Source organism: Phyllobates terribilis, unplaced genomic scaffold (genome assembly GCF_046119375.1).
Source record: "Phyllobates terribilis strain yellow unplaced genomic scaffold, ASM4611937v1 Scaffold_11__3_contigs__length_659146591, whole genome shotgun sequence".
NCBI lineage: Eukaryota > Metazoa > Chordata > Amphibia > Anura > Dendrobatidae > Phyllobates > Phyllobates terribilis.
In genome coordinates, this window is record NW_027362771.1 from 153,868,091 (window position 1) to 153,895,840 (window position 27,750).

Genomic DNA, 27,750 nt, shown 5'->3' on the forward strand with positions numbered 1-27,750 from the left:
ACATCTCCCATGAGTAGCCGGGGCGCCGTCATGACGTACTCGGAAACGGACGTCGCATTTTCACTTGTGCGTGACAGGAGGATCCGGCGGAACGCAGAGAGTCGAGGCTGCACTCATTATAAGACAGGATGACCGGGTTACCCCGCAGGATCGTTAAGGTAACACAGTGCGCGCCCATCCAGCCTCATAGCTGGGGCCGACCATTCCGTGTGACGGGAGGAAGCCCGGGGGTGCTCCACCCTGCTCTCCTATCCAACATGGCAGCCGCCGGGTGCAGGAGCGGCCTGGTCTGTGACGCCCCGGGAGTCGGTGCATGAATGGGCCGCTACCTTTCTGCGCTGTTACCCCGGGCTTTCCACGCTCTATCAGCGCCTGTGATGTGTGTGGCCGCTCACATAAGCGCTCCACTCATTCAATGCTCTGCGGGCCACACCCACAGCCGCCAGGGGCAGCCCGCCCTGCAGCAGCAGCTTCGCGGGGAGCGCATCGCAGGACTAGCGACACAGCCTGGCATGGAGTGGGTGTACGGCAGCCTGGAGGGGACAGTGCATGAGCTGGTGTATGGGAAGGGTCAGCGCGCGGTCCCACGTGTGAGGAAGGGTCAGCGCGCGGTCCCACGTGTGAGGAAGGGTCAGCGCGCGCTCCCACGTGTGAGGAAGGGTCAGCGCGCGCTCCCACGTGTGAGGGAGGGTCAGCGCGCGCTCCCACGTGTGAGGGAGGGTCAGCGCGCGATCCCACGTGTGAGGGAGGGTCAGCGCGCGGTCCCACGTGTGAGGGAGGGTCAGCGCGCGGTCCCACGTGTGAGGGAGGGTCAGCGCGCGGTCCCACGTGTGAGGGAGGGTCAGCGCGCGGTCCCACGTGTATGGGGTAGAGTATGCTCACATATGTGAAAGAAGCAGGGTATGATTGCCCTCACATACAGTCCTTTAAATAAGTTTTGAGACTGACAAATTTCAGTTTTCACAAAGTTTGCTGCCTACAGTATTTTTAGATTCTGATGTTTCTCTGGTTACTGAAGTACAATTAGAAGCATCTCATACTTTTTTACACTTTTATTGACAATCCTGGTATGCATGGACATCTCACCCCAAGTTCCTTTATGCATGGACCCCAATCCTGGTATGCATGGCCCCCCACCACCGCACACATGAAAAAAATAAACACTTCTACTCACCTTCTTCCCCTCTGTTCCTGCGCTGCTCCGGTTCTGCCAGCAGCAGCTCGCCTCCGCATCTGAGCAGCGCATGACGTCACTGCCATGCGCTCTCAGACACCGAGGTGAGCTGCGGGGATATTCACTCCTCTCCACGCCGGAACTATGGTCGTGGAAAGGAGTGAATATGCATTTTCTTTAATAGCTCGCAGTGTCAGCAGCAGCCACTGGCTTCCTGTGCCCGCTACTAAAGAGAATGTTCATCTTCTCCACGCCCATTGCCAATAAAAAAGTCCTTAATTGTACATCAGTAACCATGTAAACATCTGACTACACGATCTAAAAACACTGATGCAGCAAACGTTGTGAAAACCAAAGTTTGCACCGGTCTCAAACATTTGCCCACGACTGTAGAGAGGGACAGCGTAAGTCTGTGAGCACACTCGCATGTATAAGAAGGGTCTGCTTATGAGCGAATCGGAAGCGAATATTATAGGAAGAGACTGCATCCGTGCATGAGCGCGCTCACATTTATAGGAAGTGACTTCATCAGTGCATGAGCGTGCACACATCTAGGCTAGGTGCAGACCACCATGTTTTCTCATCCAAGAAAATCTGCTTGATTATGGAAATCTCACTCTGATCAATCCCTGATCAGAGTGTGATCCAATTTTCTTTTCTCGCATGAGGAAAAGATAGAGAAAGAAATATCTCCATCTTCTCCATTCTGTCAGCCCATGGAAATCGAACTACATTCAGATGTCACCCGAGTGCAGTCCAAAGATTTCCATGCACTCAATGACTTGCATGGCCGAGTGAAATCCGAATATCTGATCCAACTTGGGTATGCAGCGTTTTTGTTTTTTTTTATTGGACAGGCTCTGTCCAAGGAAAAAAATCTGCCATGTGCACGGGCCCCGTAGAATAACATTGGTCCGAGTGCAATCCGATTTTGTCGGATTGTGTTTTGTTGGCTCTAACTCGGACTGAAAATGCGCTCGAGCCTTTATAGGAATAGGGGCAGGCATTTCTATCGTCCCCCTGTCACCAGAAGAGCGGGGAACATTAGGGTGCACAATAGCTTTAGTGCCCAATTCATCATTTGCATTTTCTTGTCTCTTGGCATTTAACCGGTTTTGTACCAAATTCTTCAAAATGGTGCACTTGGTTCATGAATTTTGTGCAAAATAGAAAATTATCCTTATTTTTTTCTATTGTGCGTCTTTTTTTTTTCTGCAAAAAGGGAATTTTTTTTTTAAATGTTGTGCAAAAATAATACAAGCATACATAAAATCACTCCCAGGGGTGCACTGGACTAAATTTGTCAAAAAATGTTATGAAAAAAGTCTGTCCGCAATGATGAACTTAGAAAAACAATGAAACACACACAAAATAGGCGCAAAGCAGAACAAGTATAAGGCGCAAGTGAAAAACAATAAAAACTAAACCAAAAAGGTGCAAATGCAATAAAAAAGAATAATGTCTTAAGTCTTCATTCACACCTACTGGTGATGATCATGCGTCTAACTTGTGATCTCTTCACTGAGGGAAAAAGTAGGTTATTGTATGCAGCTGATCATAAATCCAGATGTGACCCTGTGCTGCAAAGTGTGAATAGGATTGGAATGTCAGCGGTACATCCAATGATATTCTGTTCCAGTCTGTAAAGATTTTGAGGCTGAGAAACACCTCTCAGGTACTCTGAAAGGAACTCTGTCAGCACAGAATGACTGTTCAGTCATTTATATACACCTTCCCAACTGCTTGGTTTTCCTTTCTCTCTCTCCCTTCTTCATTGATTGACAGCTCTGGATTCATAGAACCAGAGAAGGGTGGAGATAGATGGAAGCCAAGCAGGTGGGAAGGAGTATATAAATGATTGCCCCCCCCGTGGAGCATCGAGCAGCAGCGGGACTTGATTTGAACAGTCATTCTGTGCTCTTTAGGCAATGCCCTGACCTTAGTCCTTTGTTCAGGTATTCCAGTAATGTTTTTTTGTTTTTGGCTCAAATTCCGACCAACTACTGTGAGAAGCTTGTGGAATGATATCCCAAACGTTTGACCCAAGTCATTCAGTTTAAGGGCAATGATACCAAATACTAATGAAATGTATGTAAACTTTTGACTTTGCAGTAAGTAATAAAAATGCCTTAAAACATTCTCTCTCTCATTATTCTGGCATTTTGCAAATATTAAAAATTATGGTAAACCTAATTGACCTAAAACGGGAAAGGTTTATTCTGATTTCATGTCAGATATTGAGAGAAACATGCCTATGTGTCTTTTTATATAGTGTATGTAAGCTTCTGGTTTCAACCGTAGCTGCATATATTTGAGTAACATGTACTCCTATACATCATTTCACTGAATGGTGAGGAGTCTGCTCACTGACTAATCCAGGTTCAGTAGCTGCAGTCATTCTCCCAGGACTTGATTGACAGTTCCTGCACTACCGTGCATTTCCATAAAGCAATAAAACTGTTAATGAATAAAGAACTAAAAAGGCACAGATAAAACACCTTACGGGCGCAGATAAAGAATCAGGGGACCTTTCAGGTTCCCCTTTTAGCTGGTCGTACACAGTAGATGGCCGTTGGCCGATCAGCGATACACGTGTTCTTAATTGTCAAAGTGGAGCAAACTACTCGCTGACACCTTTGGATGTGGCTTAGCTCATCGGGAAACAAAAGGATCAGACATGTTGAAAGCGAATAGCGAAGCCTTTCTTTTTCCTCCCATCGGGGGGAGAACTGGAACACTGTCACCCACAGTAGATAAATGTTTTCCTTTTAATTGTGGAGTCATTAGCTCCTAGCATCTTTCATGATGGGTATAATTATACAGGGAAGCAGTGATAAGTGATGGCCTCACAATGCTGTGTGCTAACGTCATCCTCCTGTACAGAGGTGCGGTATGTGCTGTACTACAGATCTGTAAGCACAGTGTGCACAATGCTAACTACATGAAACCAAACTTCTACTGTTAACTAATAGTTTCTCCCCCTTCATGCTTATCAGAGCAATAAACCAAGGTGGGTGGGGTATGGTCATCCAAAATAATTGGTTTTATGCATAAGAAGCTCCAAGGGGTAGAGTTGAGCTAAAAGATTTAGCAAAACAATTCTGCTCATTAAAGGGAACCTGTCGCCACGTTTTTCCCATATAAAGTAGAGCCAGCACCTGTACGCCCTATGTTACAGAATTCTAGAATGCTGTATATATGTCCCCAATCTGCTCTGTATAACACAAAAAATAGCTTTTATTATACTCACTTGCGGTCTAATGGGCGTAGCTGCTCTTGATCCAGTGCCTCCTCTCATTACGATTGCCGTCCTCCTTTCCTGCTTCGTGTGGATGACACATCCTTCGTCATCGCGCGCCTGCGCAGGCGTATTTCTCTGCCACGCCGAGGACAGAGTAAAGTACTGCAGTGCGCCGGCGCACTTTGCCCTTTCCCCGCAAATGCCCATTACACTACTTTGCTATGCCCTCGGCAGGGCAGAGAGAAGTACGCCTGCGCAGGAGCACGATGGAGGACACTCTGGATGACTTAGGATGTGTCATCCACACAAAGCGAGAAGAGGAGGCACCGGACCGATGACAGCGACTCCCATCGGACTGGACCACCTCAAAGGGGAGTATAATAAAATGTCTTTTTTGTGTTATGCAAAGCACATTGGGGACATACAGCATTCTAGAATGCTGTATATGATTGCGTACAGATGCTGGCCCTAGTTTATATGGGAAAAACCTGGTGACTGGTTCCCTTTAACTACCTGACCAGAGCCCTGTGAACATTGTAATGCCTGCCAGCCTCATTGCATTGTGGTGTGATGCACACATGACATTGTTAGGCCTAATAATCAGGGGTTTCCGGCAGTTAGGAAGTTCACAGGGTTCTGGTTAGGTAGCCACAGACTACCGACATGGCAGCTGGAACAGCTTCCTGCGTGTTTTCCTCATCCCTATCAAGTAAATGAACTTGCTCTTATAAAAGCTGCTATCCTTCAGTACAAATACCCACCCACTAAACTCCATAGTAAAGCGAAGTGACTGAGTAATGTGTACTGTTTGGGGGGGTCCGGCTCCGCTGCTCACTCTTGATGCTGACCTTTGGGACTTAATAGGTTTATAAGCTGTAAACCAGGATAATCCTCATTCTGCCCGAGCTGCCGAGCAGACTAAGTCCTCCACCACATGGCAGTATTGAGGATCCATGTCATCCTGAACACGCTGGTTTTACGCTACATGGACATTTTTTGTTCTCTCATTGATTTTATGAAGTAGAGAAATGACCGATTTGTGTTCTGCCTATTGTAGTCAGTGAGCAGACGGAGTGACTATGGGTGAATAGCATGGAGACAGGGTGTTTGAGCCGCTATGTGAGGTCCATGAACACAGTATTGCTATGTGCATGAGGCCTGCATTTTGTGAGCGTTTTCTGCACACAGCAGTGTGAAGCTCAGGTTGCAGATTGGCCCGGTTTACATACCGGTGAGGAAGCCATGTACGTGCGTTATAGGGAGTGTAAGCACAGAACATGAAGGCAGAGTCCTTGGCTTCATACGTGGATTTCCTTGCTGGTTAAAAATCAGAGATGAAATCTGCAGGTTAATGTGGTGTTGCCAGTTGCCAATAATGTTGATTATAACATCAGACTGGCGGAAGTGGCTTCAGAGAATAGCCCCGGAGCCGTGAGCTCGGAGCAGAGTGCCAGCAGTAATCTAATCTGCTTTCACTGCATTACAAAGTGGAAGTGATCAGCAGGTAATACATGCACCTAGGTGCCAGCCGTGTGCTGCCAGTGCCAGAATGACCATGCCGTCATACATCACCACCTCTCTGCTTCTATGCACTTTCTCTGATCAGAAAGTTTTATGGCCAGTCTGTAGCTCCCTTAATCCTTTCTCTGCATATAATGTAGATTTATTCAGATCCTTCTTACAAGGATTGTCCGAGAGTTTAAAGGGGTTTTCCAATGTTAGAAAACTGTAACCTATAATTGAGCTCTGCTGAGTTGACTGTACAGGCCGCTCAGTGTCGCTGAGCTCACTGATTGGCTGCAGTGCCATCATCTGTACCGTCAGCTTAACAGACACCAGTAGCAGTGGAGATGCAGCACTGGCCCCTGTTTGTTTTTTTCTGTAACATTAAACTGCACCGTGAGGCGGGTTCTGAAACCAGAAGACTTTATCAGAAATGAAAGTGACTGGAGGAAATGTGATATAATAGGCAAACATCCCTCCCAGTGCTAATGCTGCAGAAATAATGGACCATCCATTTATGCAAGCACTACATCCAATAACCGGCCTCTGCAGTGATACTAGTGTGTACCGCCATTGATTGCACCTGGTCCTGTGGATGTATATGGCAGCATTGTTTTAGGGAAATGCTCAGATATGGGCATGGAGAGGTGGCAGATTTAATAAACGTGCAATATTTGTGTTTTTTATTGTTCTGTAACATATCCGGCAGTAAGTGTCACGGTGTAAAAAGAAATTGAATACTTGGAACAGGTCAAATAAGTTTTAATTCATATGTTGGGCAGGTTACCACCTAGAATTTTGCTGGTACCATAATATTTTTTTTTTATTTCTAAAGAGGTCAAACCACTAAGAGTACTGAAGTGGCTCTTGACTTACCAAATCTATATGTTCCTTGCATGTTGTGCGTCATATATAGGTACTGTCTGTGCTCGGGGTTTGTAGAGGTGAGCTGTACTCCATTCCAGAACATGCTTCACCGCTCTGACCATGCATTGTATGTGGCCTGTGGTGGTACATAACATTTCTCTACCTGGGGGCTGGACAGTGGCCCCACCTGTAGACAAGTACGCGTAGAGTATGAGGTTAAACCGTCCCCACCAGCCTACCTCTGGTACTGAGAACCCAGAACAGATGGTAACTGGTGTGGATCCTATTACATGGTTGAAATTTAAGTTGGGGTTATCTCCTTTCCGTGTGATGAGAATTCCTTACATGCATGTTATATAGGCCAGTATATCTAATACGTGTGTGGCATAGTCACAGGGATTGTCAAAAAGTGAAGCTTTGTATATTGCATTTATTAATGTAAACCTTAATTTAGTCATTTTGTATTAACATCTTATTAGTTTTCTTTCTTAGAACGCTTTCTAAGCTTCTGTTGAGATAGTGAAAGCATGGTGGGATCAGATGACACTTGTCCATAGAAGAGATGTTGGTGTTGGAGAAGACCCCTGCTCCTGCAGTCATTTAGCATGCCTCTTGTAAGGGTTTAAAGAGTTTGTGATAGGAGCATAGTATGAGCTTAGTCCGCATTATCTTGCTCATTGAGGTCACCTATGAAGTCTGGGAAGCAAGCCAAGGTTTTCTTTTGGAAAGTGCCCCTCTTCCTAGCGGCTCTTGAATGTTTGACGTGCTTTCCGATAACTACAAGTGTCTCACAACTTATGTGCGTCATTTACCATACATGTTCTTTCATAGCGCCTCGTCTCTTTAAGGCTACCTACACACACTTTTTTTTTGTAACCTTCTTCTACTGCTTGTGAAAATATGCTGTGAATTTCACTTATTTTAGTGGCTTGATTAAAGATTCCAGACATTTAACATGCTTTTTTTTCTCTGCACCATAATTATATAATTAGAACATGTTTCATAGAAAGATATCTAGAAAGGCACAAATACATCTGAAAACACTACAAAAATGTCCACAATATTTGTGTTGTTCTATCAGTTTCTTTTTGATTCCCTGTTAACACCTGGACGCATCATTTTTTGCTAAAGAAAATACCCACTAAAATGCTTATAAAATACAATGTATTTCTGGAAACCACTGTGTATATGAAAGCTCCGAAGACTATGTGTTATTTAGTTATGGCGATTTAGCAATACTGGTAGAGAGGAAAAGTGGAGCAGTTGCCACCAGGAGTGCTGGAATCTGATGTTTCATTGGAGTTCACAACACAAACTTACTTAGACCTGATAAGGCTGGCATACTTAGTTTGAAAATCCAAAATGGCTGTATTATCCTGTATGAAAGTTTTACTTCTTCTCTGCCCACCTAGCCTGAATGACAGCACTTCAGTGTCCCTCCTCCCTGCTGAGATCTTGCACTGCTCGGTACAAGCTGCAGTTGTCAGTCATGCTGGTTGGGCGGTGATTGAATACATTTGGACTTTATTTAATAAAATATACGGTTTGTATTGTGAAATCTGGAGACTGAATATTAGACTTCTCCCTTTCTCTATATTGTAAGTGAAATCTCAGAAATGATAATGAAACCAACCACAGTATGGCAGTGATCAAAAATTCTTCTTTCTGCTTTTTTTTTTTGCATTTGTTTGTTAATAAATAAGATTCATTGAGAGTAGCTAAGAGACTTTTTACATATATAATGTGTGTGTATGTATACAGTACAGACCAAAAGTTTGGACACACCTTCTCATTTAAAGATTTTTCTGTATTTTCATGACTATGAAAATTGTACATTCACACTGAAGGCATCAAAACTATGAAATAAGTATATAATTCCACATGTGTTAATTCATAGTTTTGATGCCTTCAGTGTGAATGTACAATTTTCATAGTCATGAAAATACAGAAAAATCTTTAAATGAGAAGGTGTGTCCAAACTTTTGGTCTGTACTGTATATGTGTATAATATATGTATATGTGTGTGTGTATATATATATAATGTGTGTATGTGTAAAGAAAAGGTGTATGTACATATTGATATAATGTTGTCACGTGAGATTGTAGCTATGGACAGATTGTCACTGTGTCGGAGTCACAGCACCAGGCTGAAGCATACCATTAGTACGGGAGGTAGGGGCACAGGAAAAATTTGGGTGGAGACTATTCTACGGTTTTTGTTTTAGAAGATGACCTTACACAAAACACTTTAGTTTTTTTTCAATACAGAAACTCTTGGTAAATGCATATTTTAGGGCCATAGAGAGACAGATTGCATTTGTTCTTTTACTGGAATTTCTACTGGCACATTTATAGTATTTCCTTCCAACCATGCACTTACCGGGGCACTATGGAAAATATTTCACTCACGCTGTCATTTGGCTCTACATTATTGTGTTGTCATTTTTTTTTCAAAAGTCAGATGGATTTCCATTAAAGAGGGAGAATCTTTCAGAAAATCCTTAACCCCAGGCGCAGTTGGTCATTAAAAAAAACAAACAAGTTCCTGTTTACTTCCCCCTCCCCTGGTCCACTTGCACATTTCTTCCGCTGCTCCCAGTGCCTGATATTGAGTGCAGTGCTGATGGCACGGCAGCTAATCACTGAACTCTGTGGCTCTGCCCATGTAGACGGAACGCTGCCAACATGTCAACTCGGTGGCCAATATCAGAAACCTGAAGTAGCGGTGGAGACTTGAACGGGGTCAACAAATTTTAAAGGAATTATTCTGCCCCCCACTTTAATTTTTTATTGACTGCTTACAATGGTTTAAAATAACAAAAGATGTAGTATTCCCACTGATGGTTCCCTGACTTTCTGTCCACAGTTCTTCAGCAATAACGCTTCAGCATGACATGTGACCACTGCAGTCAGTCATTAGCCATAAACACTTGTGACCTCACGGCAAGTGATTGGTTGCGGGTGCTGTCACATTTTTACAAAAAGTCAAGTAAACGGACTGGCTGGGGAACCAGAGAACTATTGGCACAAGAAAATCAGTCGAAACAGAGAACAATAATGTGGATGGAACCTAAGGGTATATTTAGACTGTGCAGTTAAGTTGTGATCTTTTCCCACAAAATGCTGTCTTTTTTTGCAAAATGATCTTAAAATTATAGTCATAAGAAAAGACACCTTGACATCACCATCTAAATATACCATCAGATTACTTAAGTAGAATGTCATCAGAAAAAAGGCCTGATGTTTAAATTACCATTACCCCCGGCTCTGCAAATCTCACTGTGACTCTGACTGCGCCCTACGTCACTGCTGCCCCCTGTTCATGTGCAATGCCCCAATGAAGCCGGGTCCGTACATCCTGATTTAATTAATAGATAATTTTCTGATTATACGTTCCCGTCTATTAGTGACTAATGGTTTATTATATGTTTATGGACATTTATGGCTTTCACTTACTGTAGGAAATAAGGACTTCTGACATGTGTAAATGTGATAAGGTGCCCATGGTTTGGGTGCTCTGGTTTCCAAAACTGCAGCGAGAATTGTAATACGTTAAAGAAAAGTCCTGCAGCAGATATATGGGGCCTCATAAAATTGGCCTGGTTGCTGTTTGTAATCCAGTCTACATGTGTGCACACTTAATGGCTCTCCACTCTTGGATATCCAGAAAAGGAGATGCCCTAGTTGGCACCTATTTGTTCTACTGGGGCATGAGGGGATGGAGTCTTTGAACTTAGTGTATTTCACGATCGTATACTATATTATACTGTATTTCACCATTGTTCGCCTCTTTAAAGGTTCCCCATCAGGAGGATTTTAAGTGGTATGGACAATTATACTACAACGGTAAAAAGATTGGTGGTAATCCAATGTGTCAATGCTGAAAAACCGAGCTTTAAAGCCATATGCAAAATAGCCTGGAAGTGCATTGGGGGAGTATCAATGTCCTCTTAAAGAACCCCTCCCATGAAGATTTTTTTTTTATATAATTTGCGTATATGTATTTTTTTGTGTAGCGTGCGTTTAATGTACTCACCGCCACCTTCTCTGATATCCAGTGCAGTTCTGATCCTCTATTCAGTAATACCACGTTTGTTCAGGCTCTCTGGGTCACACTGAGCTCCACATGACCCAGAAGTGACTTTTACAATGTAAGCCTATGGAGCGTCAGATTTACATTGTATAAGAGGAAGATGAGCAGAACGACTCTGCACACCGGAGAAGGTAGCGGTAGGTGAGCTTGTTAACACGCACTACATTAGATAGATATTTTGGAATGGGTTGACTGCCCCTCCCAAAAAATAATGCCCGAAAAAAACACTTGAAAGATTCTTCCAAGTCATTTCTATTTTAAAATGACTTTGTTGTTGATGTGTTCAGTTTTCTGATCATTCTTTTCCACTTCAGAATTTAAAAAACACCTAGTGGTTAAAAAAAGGTGGGTGTCACTTCTCTGAAGCGGCCCCTGATGGAATCGCTCCAAACTCTGTGCTGGCCAATCAAGAAGCTGCCAAAAAAACATTTCAGGAAAAAAACTCTTCAGAAAAAGAAAAATGCTTCCAAAAACTCCCCAAAGGTGGAGCGTTTCCTGATTAGTTTTATGTGTCTGCACACAGTCTAATCCGCCTGCCAGGTTCCCTTTAATCGCAAGGCTGCATTGACTATTGTTCTGCATGTCCTTTTTCTCTGACCTCACATTACAACCACTTTCTGACTACTGTGTTCTTGCTCTGGAAAATGAAGGGTTTCTATTCCCCATAGCATTTTTTCTTTGTGGAATTGTGCAGATCAGGCATATATTTCTGTCATGGTGGCAGTCTGCAGAATGTTCGATGCAGGTTTGGTTGTGAAGGGAGGAGAGGTTGACCAGAGACTAAAGTGAAGCTATGCATTAGTGAATTAATTAGCTTTTTGTACAGATATTTTCTTTAGTCGGGGACTAAATGCCAGTTTTCTACTAAAAAAGTGACCTTTGTCTGTGTAAGCCTAATGAATCTGTCTTATATTTTAGGAAACCCAGCGCCTAATGGCAGAGCCAGTTCCTGGGATAAAAGCTGAGCCAGATGACTGCAATGCACGATACTTCCATGTTGTAATTGCTGGTCCACAAGATTCGCCCTTTGAAGGAGGGACATTTAAACTTGAATTATTCCTTCCTGAAGAATACCCAATGGCAGCTCCTAAAGTACGCTTCATGACCAAAATCTATCACCCCAATGTAGACAAGCTGGGCAGGATATGTTTAGATATCTTGAAAGGTAAGACTTCTAATTGGGATCTCACAACAGAAGAACTTCAACCACAGAAGCCATTGTTACTGTAAGGTTAAGATCTAAGAATATTTTTTTCTTTTTTTTTGCACTAGTGTAATGACTTCTAGTTCTAATCGATCCCTTGCCATGAGTCCCCATTGACCGCCTCTTTTCAGCGCTCCATACTATTTACACAGTGGTAGGGTTGGTGCAAATCGATTTGCAGGACCCCTCCAGCAGCCACTTCAGTAATCTGGACGTTGGCTGTCAGCGCTGAGGACTACCTCCTACCGGATGGCGTCTGCTGGTTTTCTTTTAGTAAGCCAACCTGGTGGTGATGTCACACATCTGTCATGACGCAACGATGTCATCGCGCTGGTCCAGCTAATCAAAAGAAGAGTCACAGGTTCCATCAAGTAAGTGGAGGCTCTCAGGTTTCTGTCCAATGGCTGCTGGACTGGATCCTGTGAATCGATTTGTGCCAACTCAGTGGGCATTAAGACAAGGAAACTTCAAGATGACTCACAAATTTGCCTCTGACGTGTTCCTACTCCTTTTTAAATCTTTGTTGTGATGTGGAATGGAGGAGATGCATGTCGCACGTGGAGAAATAAGGACACTTGATACTCCAAATATTATTGTGTGAAATCTGGTGATCATTATTTGTAAGCCCAGGGGACTAGATTGACTGAAGCAAATCAAAAGCAACACTTAACAACATTTTAGGCAGGAAGGAATGCCATTGACAGTGCTCCATACACAGTCCAAGGAGAACGGATGAAGCCTGTGGTGTCCAGATGGTAAAGGGACCCAATTCTAATTCCATGTGACTAAATGAATTAGGTTAGGTTCACATCTGCATTACTAGGCAGAATTCATAACGCTTATGTGAGCTGAACCTCACTCCTTTATACCACTCTTTAACAGCAGAATATGGGAACCTATATGGTGAGAAAATTGGTTTAGATGACCAATAAGAATGGTATGCCCTTGTCTCATTTCCTATAATTGTAGAACGAGAGTCATGCTGCTAGTCATAAACTCCAAGCTCGTCCTGCCAGCTACTGGTCTAATCTATGTGGGCTAGCTTCAGTTTAGATATGGATTGGGATGTAGTGGAATTAATTGATAATCTATGGCCACTGTACCAGTGCATTGCGAATCTCCTACTACCTGCAACATTCCTGGCGCCTTTTCTGATTAGTAGGCCACTTTCACGTCATGTTTGAGTCCTACTCCAACGTAATGATATCGCAGAAGCCTAATAATCATAAGTGGTGTCACATGTAGTAGGCGGCTCTAAATGCCCTGGTCCCGCAGCCACGTAATACCAGCGTGGCCACTGATTCACTGCCCTACAAATCTTTCTTTGCCCAGATATATGTGTAAAGTTTCTTAGGTGTGACTCTTTGCAGTGATGTCTTCAATATACAGGTGCATCTCACTAAATTAGAATATCATAAAAAAGTTAATTTACTTCAGTTCTTCAATACGAAAAGTGAAACTGATATATTTATATAGAGTCATTACAATCAGAGTGATCTATTTCAAGTGTTTATTTCTGTTAGGGTATGTGCACACGATGCAGAAATGCTCAGGATTTTTTCCTGAGCGTTTTTGCATCTCTCTGGCAGGAAAAAACGCATGCGGATTGTACATGCGGTTTCCTGCCAGGGACATGCGGAAATGAAGCGGTCTTCACTTTCATTTCCGCATGCGGGTTGACAAGCGCTTCCCAAGCGATTTTAGCATCACTTGGAAAGTGCTTGTCAACTTCACACTATATAAATCCATGCAACTGGCATGGATTTATATAGTGTGTGAATGTCAAAAAATAAAAAATAAATCTATACGTTACCCTCTGATGGCCCCCGGTGTCCTGCTTCATCGGTCCCGGCTGCCGGCAGTGAAGACTGTAGGACCTTCCGACGTCAGCGTCACGTGACCCGTCACATGACTCTGACGTCAGCGAAGGTCCTTCATTCAACCGCGAAGTGCGCGGGAAGCCGGCAGGACGCAGCGCGGGCCGTCAGAAGGTGAGAATATATATATTTTTTATTTTATTCTTTTTTTTTTTAATGGTACCTGGGTCTGGATGAGAGTCCTCTCCTCCACACCCGGGTACCATCCGCACATTAGACCGCATGAAAAGCGCATCAACATATACAGTGATGCGGATTCCATGCGGTCTAATGCAAGTCAATGGCGGCAAAAGAGCAGCGTTTCTGCAAAATTAATTGACATGCTGCGGATTTTTGACCGCAGCGTTTACGCTGCGGAAAAATCCGCATCATGGGCACAGCACATGCGGATTTCCATTGGGGAACATTGCTGCCCTTCTACCATGCGTTTTTCATGCGTTTCCGCGGCGTTTACGCAACTGCCAAAACGCCGCGGAAACGCATGAAAAACGTATCGTGTGAACTCAGCCTTAATGTTGATGATTATGGATTACAGCCAATGAAAATACAAAAGTCATTATCTCAGTAAATTAGAATACTTTATAACAACAGCTTGAAAAATGGTTTTTAAAATTCGAAATATTGGCCTACTGAAATGTATGTTCAGTAAATGCACTCAATACTTGGTCGGGGCTCCTTTTGCATCAATTACTGCATCAATACGGCGTGGCATGGAGGAGATCAGCCTGTGGCACTGCTGAGGTGTTATGGAAGCCCAGGTTGCTTTGATAGCAGCCTTCAGCTCGTCTGCATTGTTGGGTCTGGTGTCTCTCATCTTCCTCTTGACAATACCCCATAGATTCTCCATGGGGTTAAGGTCAGATCACTCGGTTTGTAATGACTCTATATAATATATGACTTTCACTTTTTGTATTAAAGAACTGAAGTAAATTAAATTTTTGATATTCTAATTTAGTGAGATGCACCTGTAGCAAGTGTTTTCTGTTATGGCACGTCAGCATGATTGTGTAATGGACAGAAAGCAGAAATGGCAGACCTTTACTGCACGCTAAGCACAAGTGTGCACATATCCTTTACATCGACCTTGAAGAATCAGCAATATCAAGAACAAGTTTACATAAAAGAAGAAAGTGTCACGGAGAAGCACGATCACGCTGGGGATAGGGAGCCCGAGGGGGAGAGGTGAGAGAAAATCACTGCCAAACTGTACAAAAAATTAATTTGTAAAGTTAGAGTAAAATGTGCCAAATTTATTAACACCTCAGTGCAAAATAATGTACATGTACATCTGTGTTTGGGTCACTGTGTGTGGAGGGGGCTCAGGAGCAGAGTTGTCTCCATACTGGGTAACCAGCATCTGTCTCTTAGCAAAGGTCAGGGCTGAGCTCCTATCTATGCTGTTAACCTTTTAGATGCCACTGCCATCAGTTTTCTGCAATACACCGATGGCTTACCATGGCAGCTGGGGGCTTGCTGAAAGTCCTCAAGTTTGCCATATTAGTACAGCTGTGAAGCTTAGCCATGGGCTAAGCTTCATAAGAGCCTTGAGATGCTGTGATGAGATGTAATGCAATACAGGGGTAATGTTGTTTATAGTAGAAGTGGTCAGACGATCGCAGGTTCAAATAACCTGAGGAAACTAAAAAGCTAAAGGGACTCTGTCAGCACAGAATAACTGTTGGAACCAAGTACAGGCGCTCGGTGCTCCATGGAGGGGCCAATCATTTATGTACACCTTCCCACCTGCTTGTTTTCATATGTCTGCACCCTTCTCTGGCTCTATAAAGCCAAAGCTGTCAATCAAATATGGGCGGAGGGTAGAGATTGATGGAAAACAAGCAGGTGGGAAGGTGTGTATAAATGACTGGCCCCACCATGAAGCACCGAGCGCCTGTACTTAGTTTGAACAGTCATCCTGTGCTAACAGAGTGCCTTTAAAGGGAACCTGTCACCATGAACATGCCAACTAATCTGCAGGCATCATGTTATAGAGCAGGGGGAGCTGAGTATATTGATATATAGACTTGTGAGAAAAGATTCAGTATAACCTGTGTGTTCATCATTTATACCTCTCCTCCTTTCTGGGATTTCTGGTCCAGTGGGCGGGGCTATCAGTGACTAACAGCTTTCTCAGTATGTACAGTTACACAAAGAAAGCTGTCAGTCACTGATAGCCCCGCCCACTGGACCGGAAATCCCAGAAAGGAGAGGTATAAATGATGAAAACACTTTTTTCAAACGACTACCTTATATTCCAGTACACTTAGCTCCCCTTGCTCTATAACATGGTGCTGAAGATTGGCTTGCATTTTCATGGGGACAGGTTCCCTTTAAGTAAAAAATAACTATTTAAAATTTCAAATTAACCCATTTTCTTCTGTTAAAAAAAACCCCAAACCTAAACATATTTGGTATAGCCATTTCTGTAATAGTATGGTCTTTCAAAATATAAAATTAATTAACCTGTACAATAAAGGCCACGTAGAAAGATAATCAAAATGTCAATATTGTGTTTGTTTTTTGTCCCCACACTTCCCTAAAAGAAAATGCTGTAAGTACCTCATTAATTGGACACAAAAAAAAGCCCTCACAAAGCTTCATCAATGGAAAAATAACTTGTTATGGGTCTCTGAAAACTGCTGCACAAACCAATTATTATTTTTTTTAATCAATTTGACTTAATGCAAACTTGAAAAACCATGTTTCCAGGTCATTTTTACCATACAATGAATACCATAAAAACAGACGGCAAAAAAACAATGGCGGAATTTAATTTCTTCAGCATTTCATCCTACTTGGAAATTTTTTTTCCCATTTTTCAGTACACTGTATGGTAAAACGGATGGTGTCATTCAAAACTACAACACGTCCCGCAAGAAATAGACACTCATATGGCTATGGCAACAGAAGAATAAAAAAGTGATGGCTCTTGGAAAAAATGCAAATGTAAAAGCGATATTGACTGCAGAGGCAAGGGGTCAAAAGGTTTTCTTTAGGGATTGAAGTCTACAAATGCGATGAGCGAGCGTATGTAGTTATGCTAGAATTTGTGGCATTTTCTGTCGTAGTTAATAATCTAGCCCAACACGCATTTTTCAAAGCTTGTCAACTGTGGAAAGAAAAGTCACAACTACGGTATAAATGAAAACATTTTTATTTTGTTGTGGTGCAAATTGCTTTCAACCACAGGAGATATTACGTTTTGCACTGGGCCCATTTAAAGGGGTTGTCCACTACTAGGACAACCCCTTCTTGATCTAAATGTTTGGTCCTGACAAAATAAAAAAGCCTATACGCACCTCCCATGCTGGCGCCGTTCCAGGGAGTATTGGGTTTTTTATTTTATCGGGGCCAAACATTTAGTTCAAGAAGGGGTTGTCCTAGTAGTGGACAACCCCTTTAAATCAATGGTCGTCTGTATACCGGACACACGGTGTCTCTTCCCGGTAGTTTTAAGTGTCTCTCCTAGAAACGCCAAAAAAGTGCTGCCAAAACACTCAAAAGAATCTTTGTATTTATTTCTATGGCAAAACGCCTTGCTGGTCACATCATGCTTTAAAGAATGCCTTATGTGAGAATAGAAAGTGCTTGTCCCTTCTTTTGGAGCTACTCTTGATGGAAAACACTCCAAACTAGACACTGTCCAATCAGAAAGCACCAAAAAACACTGCAGGAAAAAAAGCTCTGGAAAATTGCTTGAAAAAGTCTTCCAAATTGCTTCAAGAAACTAAAAACACAGCATCTAAAGAATTTTTCCACTGCAAAAATGGATCCAAATGCTGGAGATGCCTCCCAGCACGTTCCGCATCTTTGGAATAATGCTGGCCTCTCCTGAGAATATTCACTGCTGATTAGTAGGCAATATAATGCTGCAATCAAACCTGTGTTCAGGAAGCTAGATCTAATTACCTACTGGTTTATTGTCATGCAAAGGGGGCAGATACTTTGTTATATAGCTGGGTATTTCTCAGCCATTGTATGTAAGGTTTAGGCTGTGTTCACATGTTGTTTTGTTGAGTATTCATCCAACATATGCAACTGTTCTACACTCACTGGCTTAAAGGGATTTTCTCACTAACAAAGTTAGTTTTAAAGTTGATTTTAATCAATACATCTTTGAATAAGAAGTTCCACAATTGGATGAGTTTTAGAAAAAATGTTCCTGTGCTGAGATAATCTTTTAAATGTCTCCCTACTGTGTACTGTGTAATGGGACATGGTCTGATCATACCACAGCTCCTGACCAGGTGAGGTAGCAAAAAAGTGTATACAGACAGGACAGCATGGGGTCACAGCTGATTTTTTTTGTAAGGTAAACAATTTCCCTGCCCATTTTTTAAAAAATAATTATTTGCAATCCCCTGCTGTAATGTCTGTATACTCCTTTGCTTCCTCTCCTGCCCAGGAGATGTGGTATGATCAGACCGTGTTCCTGTACGGTCAGACACAGCCATTACACAGTACACAGCAGGGACATATTTATAAGATTATCTCAGCACAGGAACATTTTATTTAAACACATCCAAGTGTGGAAATTATTATTATTCCAAGATCTATTGATTAAAGTGAATTTTGTTTGTGTGACAACCACTTTAAGGTTCCTTTAGAAAGGCTCATGAGAACCAATCAAGTTTATGCTAATTGATTGGCACTTATATTCTGGCCTATTTACACAGGCTGATAGGAGCAGAACGACTTATGACCTTTGTGCCCCCATACAGTATTTTTTTATTTTCACCTTGTGATGTGCTCCCCTCAACTATTTTTATGCCAACATCCAATCATCCAACGAACGAATTTTGTTAGCACTGGAAAACAAAAGTGCTCACCACTGAGCCACCGGTCTACCAATGTCCTCGTCAGCACATCCTATGATTACAGGGTGATGTGCTGACGAGAACAATGATTTTTATGTCGGCATAAACTATCCACTCACCTGAGGAGCAAGTGTTTAGCTAGAATTTCTGTTTACTTTGGCAAATAATTGGGAGCCAGTGTTCTTACCAAGTCTTGTTGGCTGGTTACCGGCTCATCTGAATGGACCATTAGTGTGTGCCAAAAGGATGCTCCTGGCCTATACTGGGTTTATGGGCTACTACTCCAGAGCTTCACCTGCTCTGGTATATTGTAGCTGTCAGGGTGGAGAGAGCTTTGGGCTGATTGTAATTTAGCTCCCCACACACTCACTGTACTGTTATAAGAAGAATGGAGAGCTTCCAAACCTGCACAAGCTTTTCCCTGTTCAGTCGGCTCATCATAGGTAAGGGGAGCACATAAAGTGGAAAATCGTCTTTAGATAACTTGCTGATATTCGGTAGCCATTGTGTTTTCAGATGCTACATTTGCTCCGAGATCAGGAAGCATTTAGTGTGCACACGGTGTATTTATTCTGAGGTTGCGCGGGGGGGCAATATGGTGCAAATCCCTTTCCATAGCACTGTTTGCTGATGGTATGTGACTGAACAGTAGGTTTCTTCAGATTTGATCGGTATGCACATTTCAGGTTTTTAGTAAAAATAAACAAGACCTGTTAGAAATTCCTGAATGTAACTTGAACCCCTGGATGACTGCTGAAATCATAGTGGTGCCAGTCATGTGCTGTCTTCATTGAATGTCAGTGCTTTTCCTCCCCGTCTCTATTTTCTACTGTAAAACTGTTTTTGGTAAAAAGTGTTTGTCACATTGAATTGCCATGTGTTTGGATAAGACACAGAACAGTGTTGATGCCCTTTCCACCTCCTCTGTGTGCAGATAAATGGTCTCCAGCTCTGCAGATCCGTACAGTGCTTCTATCAATTCAGGCTTTGTTAAGCGCACCCAACCCTGACGATCCATTAGCAAACGATGTAGCTGAGCAGTGGAAGACGAATGAAGCCCAAGCCATAGAAACAGGTATTTTTGTTTACTAGTAACACAATATAGTCTGACACCGAAGCACATGACTAACTGCATAGCGTGCATGATATTTCCCACTCCTTTCACACTTTGAAAATGCACCAAGTTCACCCTGATTAGAGCATCTTGTAAATCTATCCATATTTTGTTGCGATTAGTGACACTTGGTAACCCCATCAGAAGATTAAAGAGGATTTTTTACCAAATTTTTCATGTTGAACTGGGCACATGATGTAATAGTGGGCATTAGTAATCAAAGTATTTGTTAGCTAATTTCTGTGAAGTCCAAGTGGGTGTCATCAGAGAGTTTATAGTGGGAACTTGCACTTGTTTCCCCCTGTATGATGCTGTGCTGCCCAATCATAAGCAGGCAGCAATATTCAGAAGGAAGAACATGTCCCCACCATAGATTAGAATATGCTACTTCTGTGTGAGACATATCACAGACAGCCCTGATCTCTCTACAGAGCGATTACAAGTTTCTGTGAAAACAGGTGTGATGCTAACACCTTTCAGCTCTCATCTCCAGACATACTGTGTGGAGAGAGGGGCAGTACAGTTTAGGTGACAGTGCTTTGAGACGAGGACAGCTGATAGAAGGGTTTGTAATGTGACACAGCTAAACTCAGCTGTACTGCCCCTACTGACACATGTACTGCAAGAAGATGAAAGTTCAAAGGTATTAATCACACTTATTTCTGTTGTGCTCACAGCTACTTATAATTCCTCTGCAGTGAGATCAGGGCTGACTGTGATAATGTCTCACACAGGGGTAACCACTGCTTTTTATAAAGTTTATAAATCAAACTGCTCCTTTTATTCAGCCCAAGTATAGATTATTATTATTTATTATTATAGCGCCATTTATTCCATGGCGCTTTACATGTGAAAAAGGGGTATAATACAAGAACAATTACAATAATCTTGAACACAATGTGACAGCGACTGGTACAGGAGGAGCGAGGACCCTGCCCGCGAGGGCTCACAGTCTACGAGGGATGGGTGAGGATACAGTAGGTGAGGGTAGAGCTGGTCGTGCAGCGGTATGGTGGAGCGGTGGTTACTGCAGGTTGTAGGCTTGTCGGAAGAGGTGGGTCTTCAGGTTCCTTTTGAAGGTTTCCACGGTAGGCGAGAGTCTGATACGTTGGGGTAGAGAGTTCCAGAGTAGGGCGGAATAACGGGAGAAATCTTGTATATTGTGGGAGCAGGAGATAAGAGGGGAGTAGAGCAGGATATCTTGTGAAGATCGGAGGTTGCGTGCAGGTATGTAACGGGAGACTAGGTCGGAGATATATGGAGGAGACAGGTTGTGAATGGCTTTGTATGTCATGGTTAGGGTTTTGAACTGGAGTCTCTGAGCAATGGGGAGCCAGTGAAGAGATTGACAGAGAGGAGAGGCCGGGGAATAGCGGGGGGACAGGTTGATTAGTCGAGCAGCAGAGTTTAGGATAGATTGGAGGGGTGCGAGAGTGTTAGAGGGGAGGCCACAGAGCAGGAGGTTGCAGTAGTCAAGGCGGGAGATGATGAGGGCGTGCACTAGTGTTTTTGCAGATTCATGGTTTAGGAATGTGCGGATCCGGGAGATATTTTTGAGTTGGAGTCGGCAGGAAGTGGAAAGGGCTTGGATATGTCGTTTGAAGGAGAGTTCCGAGTCCAGGGTTACCCCAAGGCAGCGAGCTTGAGGGACTGGGGAGAGTGGGCAGCCATTGACGTTGATGGATAGGTCAGTTGGGAGGGTTGAATGAGATGGCGGAAAGATGATGAATTCTGTTTTGTCCATGTTAAGTTTTAGAAATCTGGCAGAGAAGAAGGATGAAATAACAGACAGACATTGTGGGATTTTGGTTAATAAGGAGGTGATATCGTGTCCAGAGAGGTAGATCTGTGTGTCATCAGCATAGAGGTGATAATGAAAGCCATGAGACTCTATGAGCTGTCCCAGGCCTAAGGTGTAGATGGAGAAGAGCAGGGGTCCTAGAACTGAACCTTGGGGGACACCGACAGATAGAGGGCGAGATGAGGAGGTGGTGTGTGAGTGGGAGACACTGAATGTCCGGTCTGTTAGGTATGAGGAGATCCAGGATAGGGCCAAGTCTGTGATGCCGAGAGATGAGAGAGTCTTGAGTAAGAGGGAATGGTCCACTGTGTCAAAGGCAGATGACAGGTCTAGGAGGAGGAGGACAGAGTAGTGTCGCTTAGATTTGGCGGTTAGTAGGTCGTTTGTGACTTTAGTCAGTGCAGTTTCAGTAGAATGGTGCGGTCGGAAACCAGATTGTAGACGGTCAAAGAGGGAGCAGGAGGAGAGGTGGGAGGACAGTTCAGAATGGACATGTTGTTCCAGTAGTTTTGAGGCATAGGGGAGAAGTGATATGGGGCGATAGCTAGACACGGAGGATGGGTCAAGGGAGGGCTTTTTGAGGATGGGTGTGATTGAGGCATGTTTGAAGCATGAGGGGAAGACACCAGTTGTTAGTGACAGGTTGAAGAGGTGGGCTAGGGCTGGGATGAAGATAGTGGTAAGGTTTGGGATGAGGTGGGACGGGATTGGGTCAAGTTTACAGGTGGTGAGGTGTGATTTGGAGAGTAAGGAGGAAAGTTGATCTTCAGAAATGGTGGAGAATGTAGTTTTGGAGGAGGAGGGTTGGGTAGGTGTGGGGAGGGGCGGTGGGGGCTTTAGGCAAAAACTTTGTCTGATGGTGTCAATCTTCTGCTTGAAGAATGAGGCAAAGTCTTCGGCTGAAATAAAAGGAGAGGGAGGAGGCACTGGGGGACGGAGGAGAGAATTGAAGGTGTTGAATAGTTGTTTAGGGTTGTGAGACAGGGAGGATATGAGAGATGCAAAGTATGTTTGTTTTGCTGCAGTGAGTGTGGACTTGAAGGTAGTGAGGGACTGTTTGAATGCGATGAAGTGCTCATGGGAGTGGGACCTTTTCCATCTACGTTCAGCAACCCTGGAGGCCCGTCGTAGTTCTTTAGTTAGGCTGGTGTGCCAGGGTTGTCTGTTGATTGTGCGAGCCTTGGTATGCATGAGGGGGGCGACCGAATCGAGAGCTGCAGCTGTTGTGGTGTTGTATAAAGTGGCAGCAGCATCTGCATCATGTAAGGAACTAATGTCTGTAAGAGGGAGGAGGGATTCAGAGAGAGAATGTAGGTCAAGGTGTTTGAGATTTCTACGAGGGTATGCAAGTTTGTGGAGTGGGGATTGTTGCCCCGGGGAGGAGAGACAAGAGAATGTGAGTAGGTTGTGGTCAGAAATAGGGAGAGGTGAGTTAGAGAGGTTAGATAGGGAACAGAGGCGGGTGAAGATGAGGTCCAGCGTGTGGCCGTCTTTGTGGGTTGGTGTGGAAGACCACTGAGTAAGACCAAAGGAGGAAGTGAGGGATAGAAGCTTAGAGGCAGCTGAGAGGGAAGTGTCAATGGGGATGTTAAAGTCGCCCATGAGGATAGTGGGGATGTCAACGGAGAGGAAATGAAGTAGCCAGGTAGTGAAGTGGTCAAAGAAAGTGTTGTTTGATCCGGGCGGGCGGTAAATGACAGCTAGTTGGAGGTTGGATGGGGAGTAGATGCGCACGCAGTGCACTTCAAAAGAGGGGAGAGTAATTGCGGGCGGCAGTGGGATCTGGGTGAAGGAGCAGTTTTCTGAGAGGAGGAAACCTATTCCTCCACCGTGCTTGCCGATGGGGCGGGGGGTATGAGAGAGGTGGAATCCGCCATACGAAAGTGCAGCAGGAGAGGCTGTGTCGGAGGGGGTGAGCCAGGTTTCAGTGATGCCGAGGAAGGAAAGCTTGTTAGTGATGAAGAGATCGTGAATGTAGGAAAGTTTATTGCAGACAGAGCGAGCGTTCCATAGAGCTCCTGTTAGTGGAACTGGGGAAGCGAGGGCTGGGCGGATGGGTATAAGGTTAGAAGGGTTACGAGAGTTTAGGATAGATCGTGGGTAGGAGGTGGAAGTGATTGTAGGGATGTGGTGAGGAGGGCCGGGATTTGGAGAGATGTCGCCGGCAGTAAGGAGGAGCAGAGAAAGCGTTATTAGGTGGGAGCAGGAGAGGGCATGAGGTGGCTGTCTGTGTTTGGAGACAAAGGATTGTATGTTGTGGAATAGCTCTGAGGAGGAGGTGAGATGGGTGGGGAGAATGGAGGGAGAGATGAAGAGTTCCTTACTAGGTGTAGGGATTAGGGGTGGTTGAAAGAAGCAAAGGATTAAGGGGGTGAGAGTGAAAACAAACACAAACATTGTTTACTGTGACTTAGTATCCAGTTACCTTCAGTTCTCTTCAGATTCAATTCAGATGTACCATGATCAACAGCTCCCAAGACTATATGTCTCCACAGGCCCCCACACAGTATGATACTCGTATAGTTCCCACACACACTGTGATTGCTTCCACAATCAGTATGATGCCCCCACAAGTACTGAGTGACAAAAAAAAAAAAAAAAAAACACTACTCACCTAGCCCTGTTCTCCAGACAAGCTGCTCCGGTCTGTGCAGAGATATGGACTGAGGCTTTCGTGGGTCACAGTTTACTTAGGTCTGATCTAACATACAAAGTATGTAAATTGTTTTGTTGTAAGTTGACTCGTGGATTTGCTGTTCCCGAGAGTGGTCAACTGATCGGACCTCCCCTATTCTGCTGGCTTGCCGGATCACATGTCATACATGAAGAACATGATCGGGGGCCTATTCGTTTTCAGTGTATATGTTGTCAGCACTGATGTCACATATGACAGGCCCACATGCTGTTTTTCATAGTGCTTAGTATACAGTGGCTTGTGAAAGTATTCACCCTCCTTGGCATTTTTTTGTTTTGCTACCTCACAATCTGGAATTTCATTTTTTATTTTTTTTTGAGGGTTTCCATCAGTTCATGTAAAGAACATACCTACAACTGTGAACTTTTGGTTTTCTTTTTATTGTGAAACAAACAGCAAATAGGACAAAATAACTGAAAACTTAAGTGGGCATAACTATTTACCCCCCTAAAGTCAGTACTTTGTAGAGCCTCCTTTTGCAGCAATTACAGCAGTAAGTCGCTTTGGATAAGTCTCTATGACCATTACACATCTTGCCACTGGGATTTTTGGCCATTCCTCATGGCAAATCTGCGATTAAGTCTGCGATCGGATTAAGGTCTGGATTTTGACTAGGCCACTCCAAAACATTTACATGTTTCCCTTTAAACCACTCGAGTGTTGCTTTAGCAGTATGCTTTGGATCATGGTCTTGTTGGAAGTTGAACCTCCTTCCCAGTCTCAGATCACTGACAGACTGAAACAGGTTTTGCCCAAATATATGTATTTTGCAGCATCCATCTTCCTCTCAATTCGGAGCATTTTTCCTTGTCTCTGCTGCCAGAAAACATCCCCACAACATGATACGGTTACCGCCATGTTTCACTGTGCAGATGGTGTTCTTGGGGTGATGAGCTGTTTTGCTTTGGCACTAGACATAGTGTTTACCTTGGTGGCCAAAAAGTTAAATTTTCGTCTCATCTGACCACAGCACCTTCCTCCATACATTTGGGGAGTCACCAACATGTCTTTTTGGCAAACTCAAAACGAGCCTTACAATTTTTGTGTGTAAGTAAAGGATTTTTTTTGCCCACTCTTCCATAAAGGCCACCTTTATGAAGTGTATGGCTTATTGCTGTCGTATGGACAGATACTCCTCCGGTTTTTGATTGGGAACTCTGCTGCCCCTTCAGGGTTACTTTTGGTCTCTGTGCTGCCTTTCTGATTAATGCCCTCTTTGCCCAGGCTGAGAATTTTAGTGGGTGGCCCTCTCTTGGCAGGTTTGTTGTGGTACCGTGTTCTTTCCATTTGATAGCGCTCCGGGGGATCATCAGAGATTGGGATATTTTTTTTATAACCCAACCCTGTCTTGTACTTCTCAACAACTTTGTCCCTGACTTGTTTGGAGATCTCCTTGGTCTTCATTGTGTTGTTTGGTTAGTGGTGCCTCTTGCTTAATGGTGTTGCAGCCTCTGTGGCCTTTCAGAAAAGGTTGATTGAAGTATCATCAAGGCATCAGGAATTCTCTCACCTGTGCAATACTAAGGAGATCCTGAAAACATGACCTGTGGGGGGCCGTGAGGATGGGGTTTGGGAAACACTGGTATAAACTGACAGACCACGAGACACTTAGATTGCACACAGGTGGACTTCACTAAACATGTGACTTCTGAAGGTAATTGCTTGCACCAAAAATTTTTAGGGACTTCATAGCAAAAAGGGTGAATACGTATACACATGCCAAATTTTAGTTATTTGATCTATATTTTTCTCACTTCACCAACTTAGACAATTTAGTGCTGATGCTTCACACACAAATCTGATTACAAAAATATTTCAACACAGGTTGTAATGTAACAAAATAGGTAAAAAGCCAAGGGGTGGAGTGGGGGTTTGAATACTTTATTCATTATGCAGTCTAGGAGCTATAGTTTCTGGAAACATTCCTCTAAACCCAGAAATTTCAAATGAGAATAAGTGGCACATGCCAGGAGGATTAGTTGGGGTAAAAAAAAACTAGGAGTAATTTGTGATTCTTTCCAAAGTACATCAATTTTCATAATGTTTTAAGGATTTATAAACTCCTGGAAAACCCTAGAAAAAGCATAGTGGTGACTGATGTGATCTATTGGAGCTTTATTTCTTTCACTTCTTAGAGACAGGAGATCCTATTGCAGTATATATTGAGCAATATCTATGTGAATTTATAGCACTGTGATAAAGACTGTATATCGATTTTGTTGGTGGAGACATTTTATTGCCTCTACTTATTCCAGTTTCCTTACCCCACCCCCAACTGATCCGTTATACTGTGATGCTTTATGCCGACTGCTTTAGACCTTATGTGAAATTGCAACTAATTGTTCAACTTTGTTTCTTTTTGTTCCTTGCAGCCAGAGCGTGGACTAGGCTATACGCCACAAATAATCTTTAAGTTCTTCTCGATCTCCCAAGTGTGCATCAAATCTTCTGTTCTGCCAAGACTTCTTCCTTTTTTTTTGTTTGCATTTAATGGACACAGTCTTAAAAAAAATAAAAATAAATAAAAAAAATACAGAATAAAGAAAAAAAAAAAGCCCAGACATGGTCAGTCTTTGGTGATTAAATGCACAGTAGCAAATCTCATGTCTTGTCCTAATTCACTGTTGTACCGCATGAGCAGAGGCTGTAGATTATCGTTAGCATGTTCAGAAGAGGTGGCGCTACCTCCGTATCTCTCCATTTTGGCATTGTGAGTTCAGTTTAGGGGCCTGTAAATGGAGATGTTTTAGGTTAGTTGCATCTTGATTTTTTCTTTCTCCTTTTTAATTACTGGCCACCTCCCTTTTTATTGTTCTCCTAGTTTTGTTCTGTGAATGCAGCTAACCTGAACCCAGTGTGTTTTCTGATGTAGCCTGCTATTATAGACAGTAGGCAGACAAGCTTGATTTGAAGAAACCATGGCGAAAATAGGAGGCCTTTATGATCTCGGCCCGATCTTCACTAACCTCCTTTCTTTTGAGTGTTAAACCTTCCAAAGCTTGTGACCATTTTGTATGGCTTGTCTTGAAAATCTGTATATCTTATGTTTTAGTAAAATATTTTTTTTGTTATTCTACTTTTGCCTTTGTACAGTTTTTCTTTATTTTTTTTGTCAAATTCATAAGCATTTTACAGAGAAGTCTTCTCTTTCCCAGACATATGTCAAAGATGGTTAGCAGGACAGATGAGTGGACGATGGTATCTTATAATAACTCATACTTGCTGAATAGTCCTCGAATCTGGTGCTATTACAAAATGTGATTATTATAACCGAATGCCGTCTGTTCAAGAGAGAACTGTTAATGTGGAAACCGAGCAACTTCAACTTCTGAACCCTTAGACTGGTAACATAAAAGTGCGAGTC

General features: G+C 43.3%; 1 protein-coding gene across 1 annotated transcript; it reads left to right on the forward strand.

Annotated features, from left to right (window-relative positions):
• On the forward strand, positions 1-27,462 carry UBE2N (ubiquitin conjugating enzyme E2 N). The gene is made up of 4 exons (XM_073651700.1): positions 1-158; positions 11,797-12,043; positions 19,711-19,851; positions 26,759-27,462. Exons 1-4 carry the CDS (start codon positions 129-131, stop codon positions 26,797-26,799), a joined length of 459 nt encoding a protein of 152 aa, XP_073507801.1. The 5' UTR covers positions 1-128; the 3' UTR covers positions 26,800-27,462.
• The last annotated feature ends 288 nt before the right edge of the window (positions 27,463-27,750 follow it).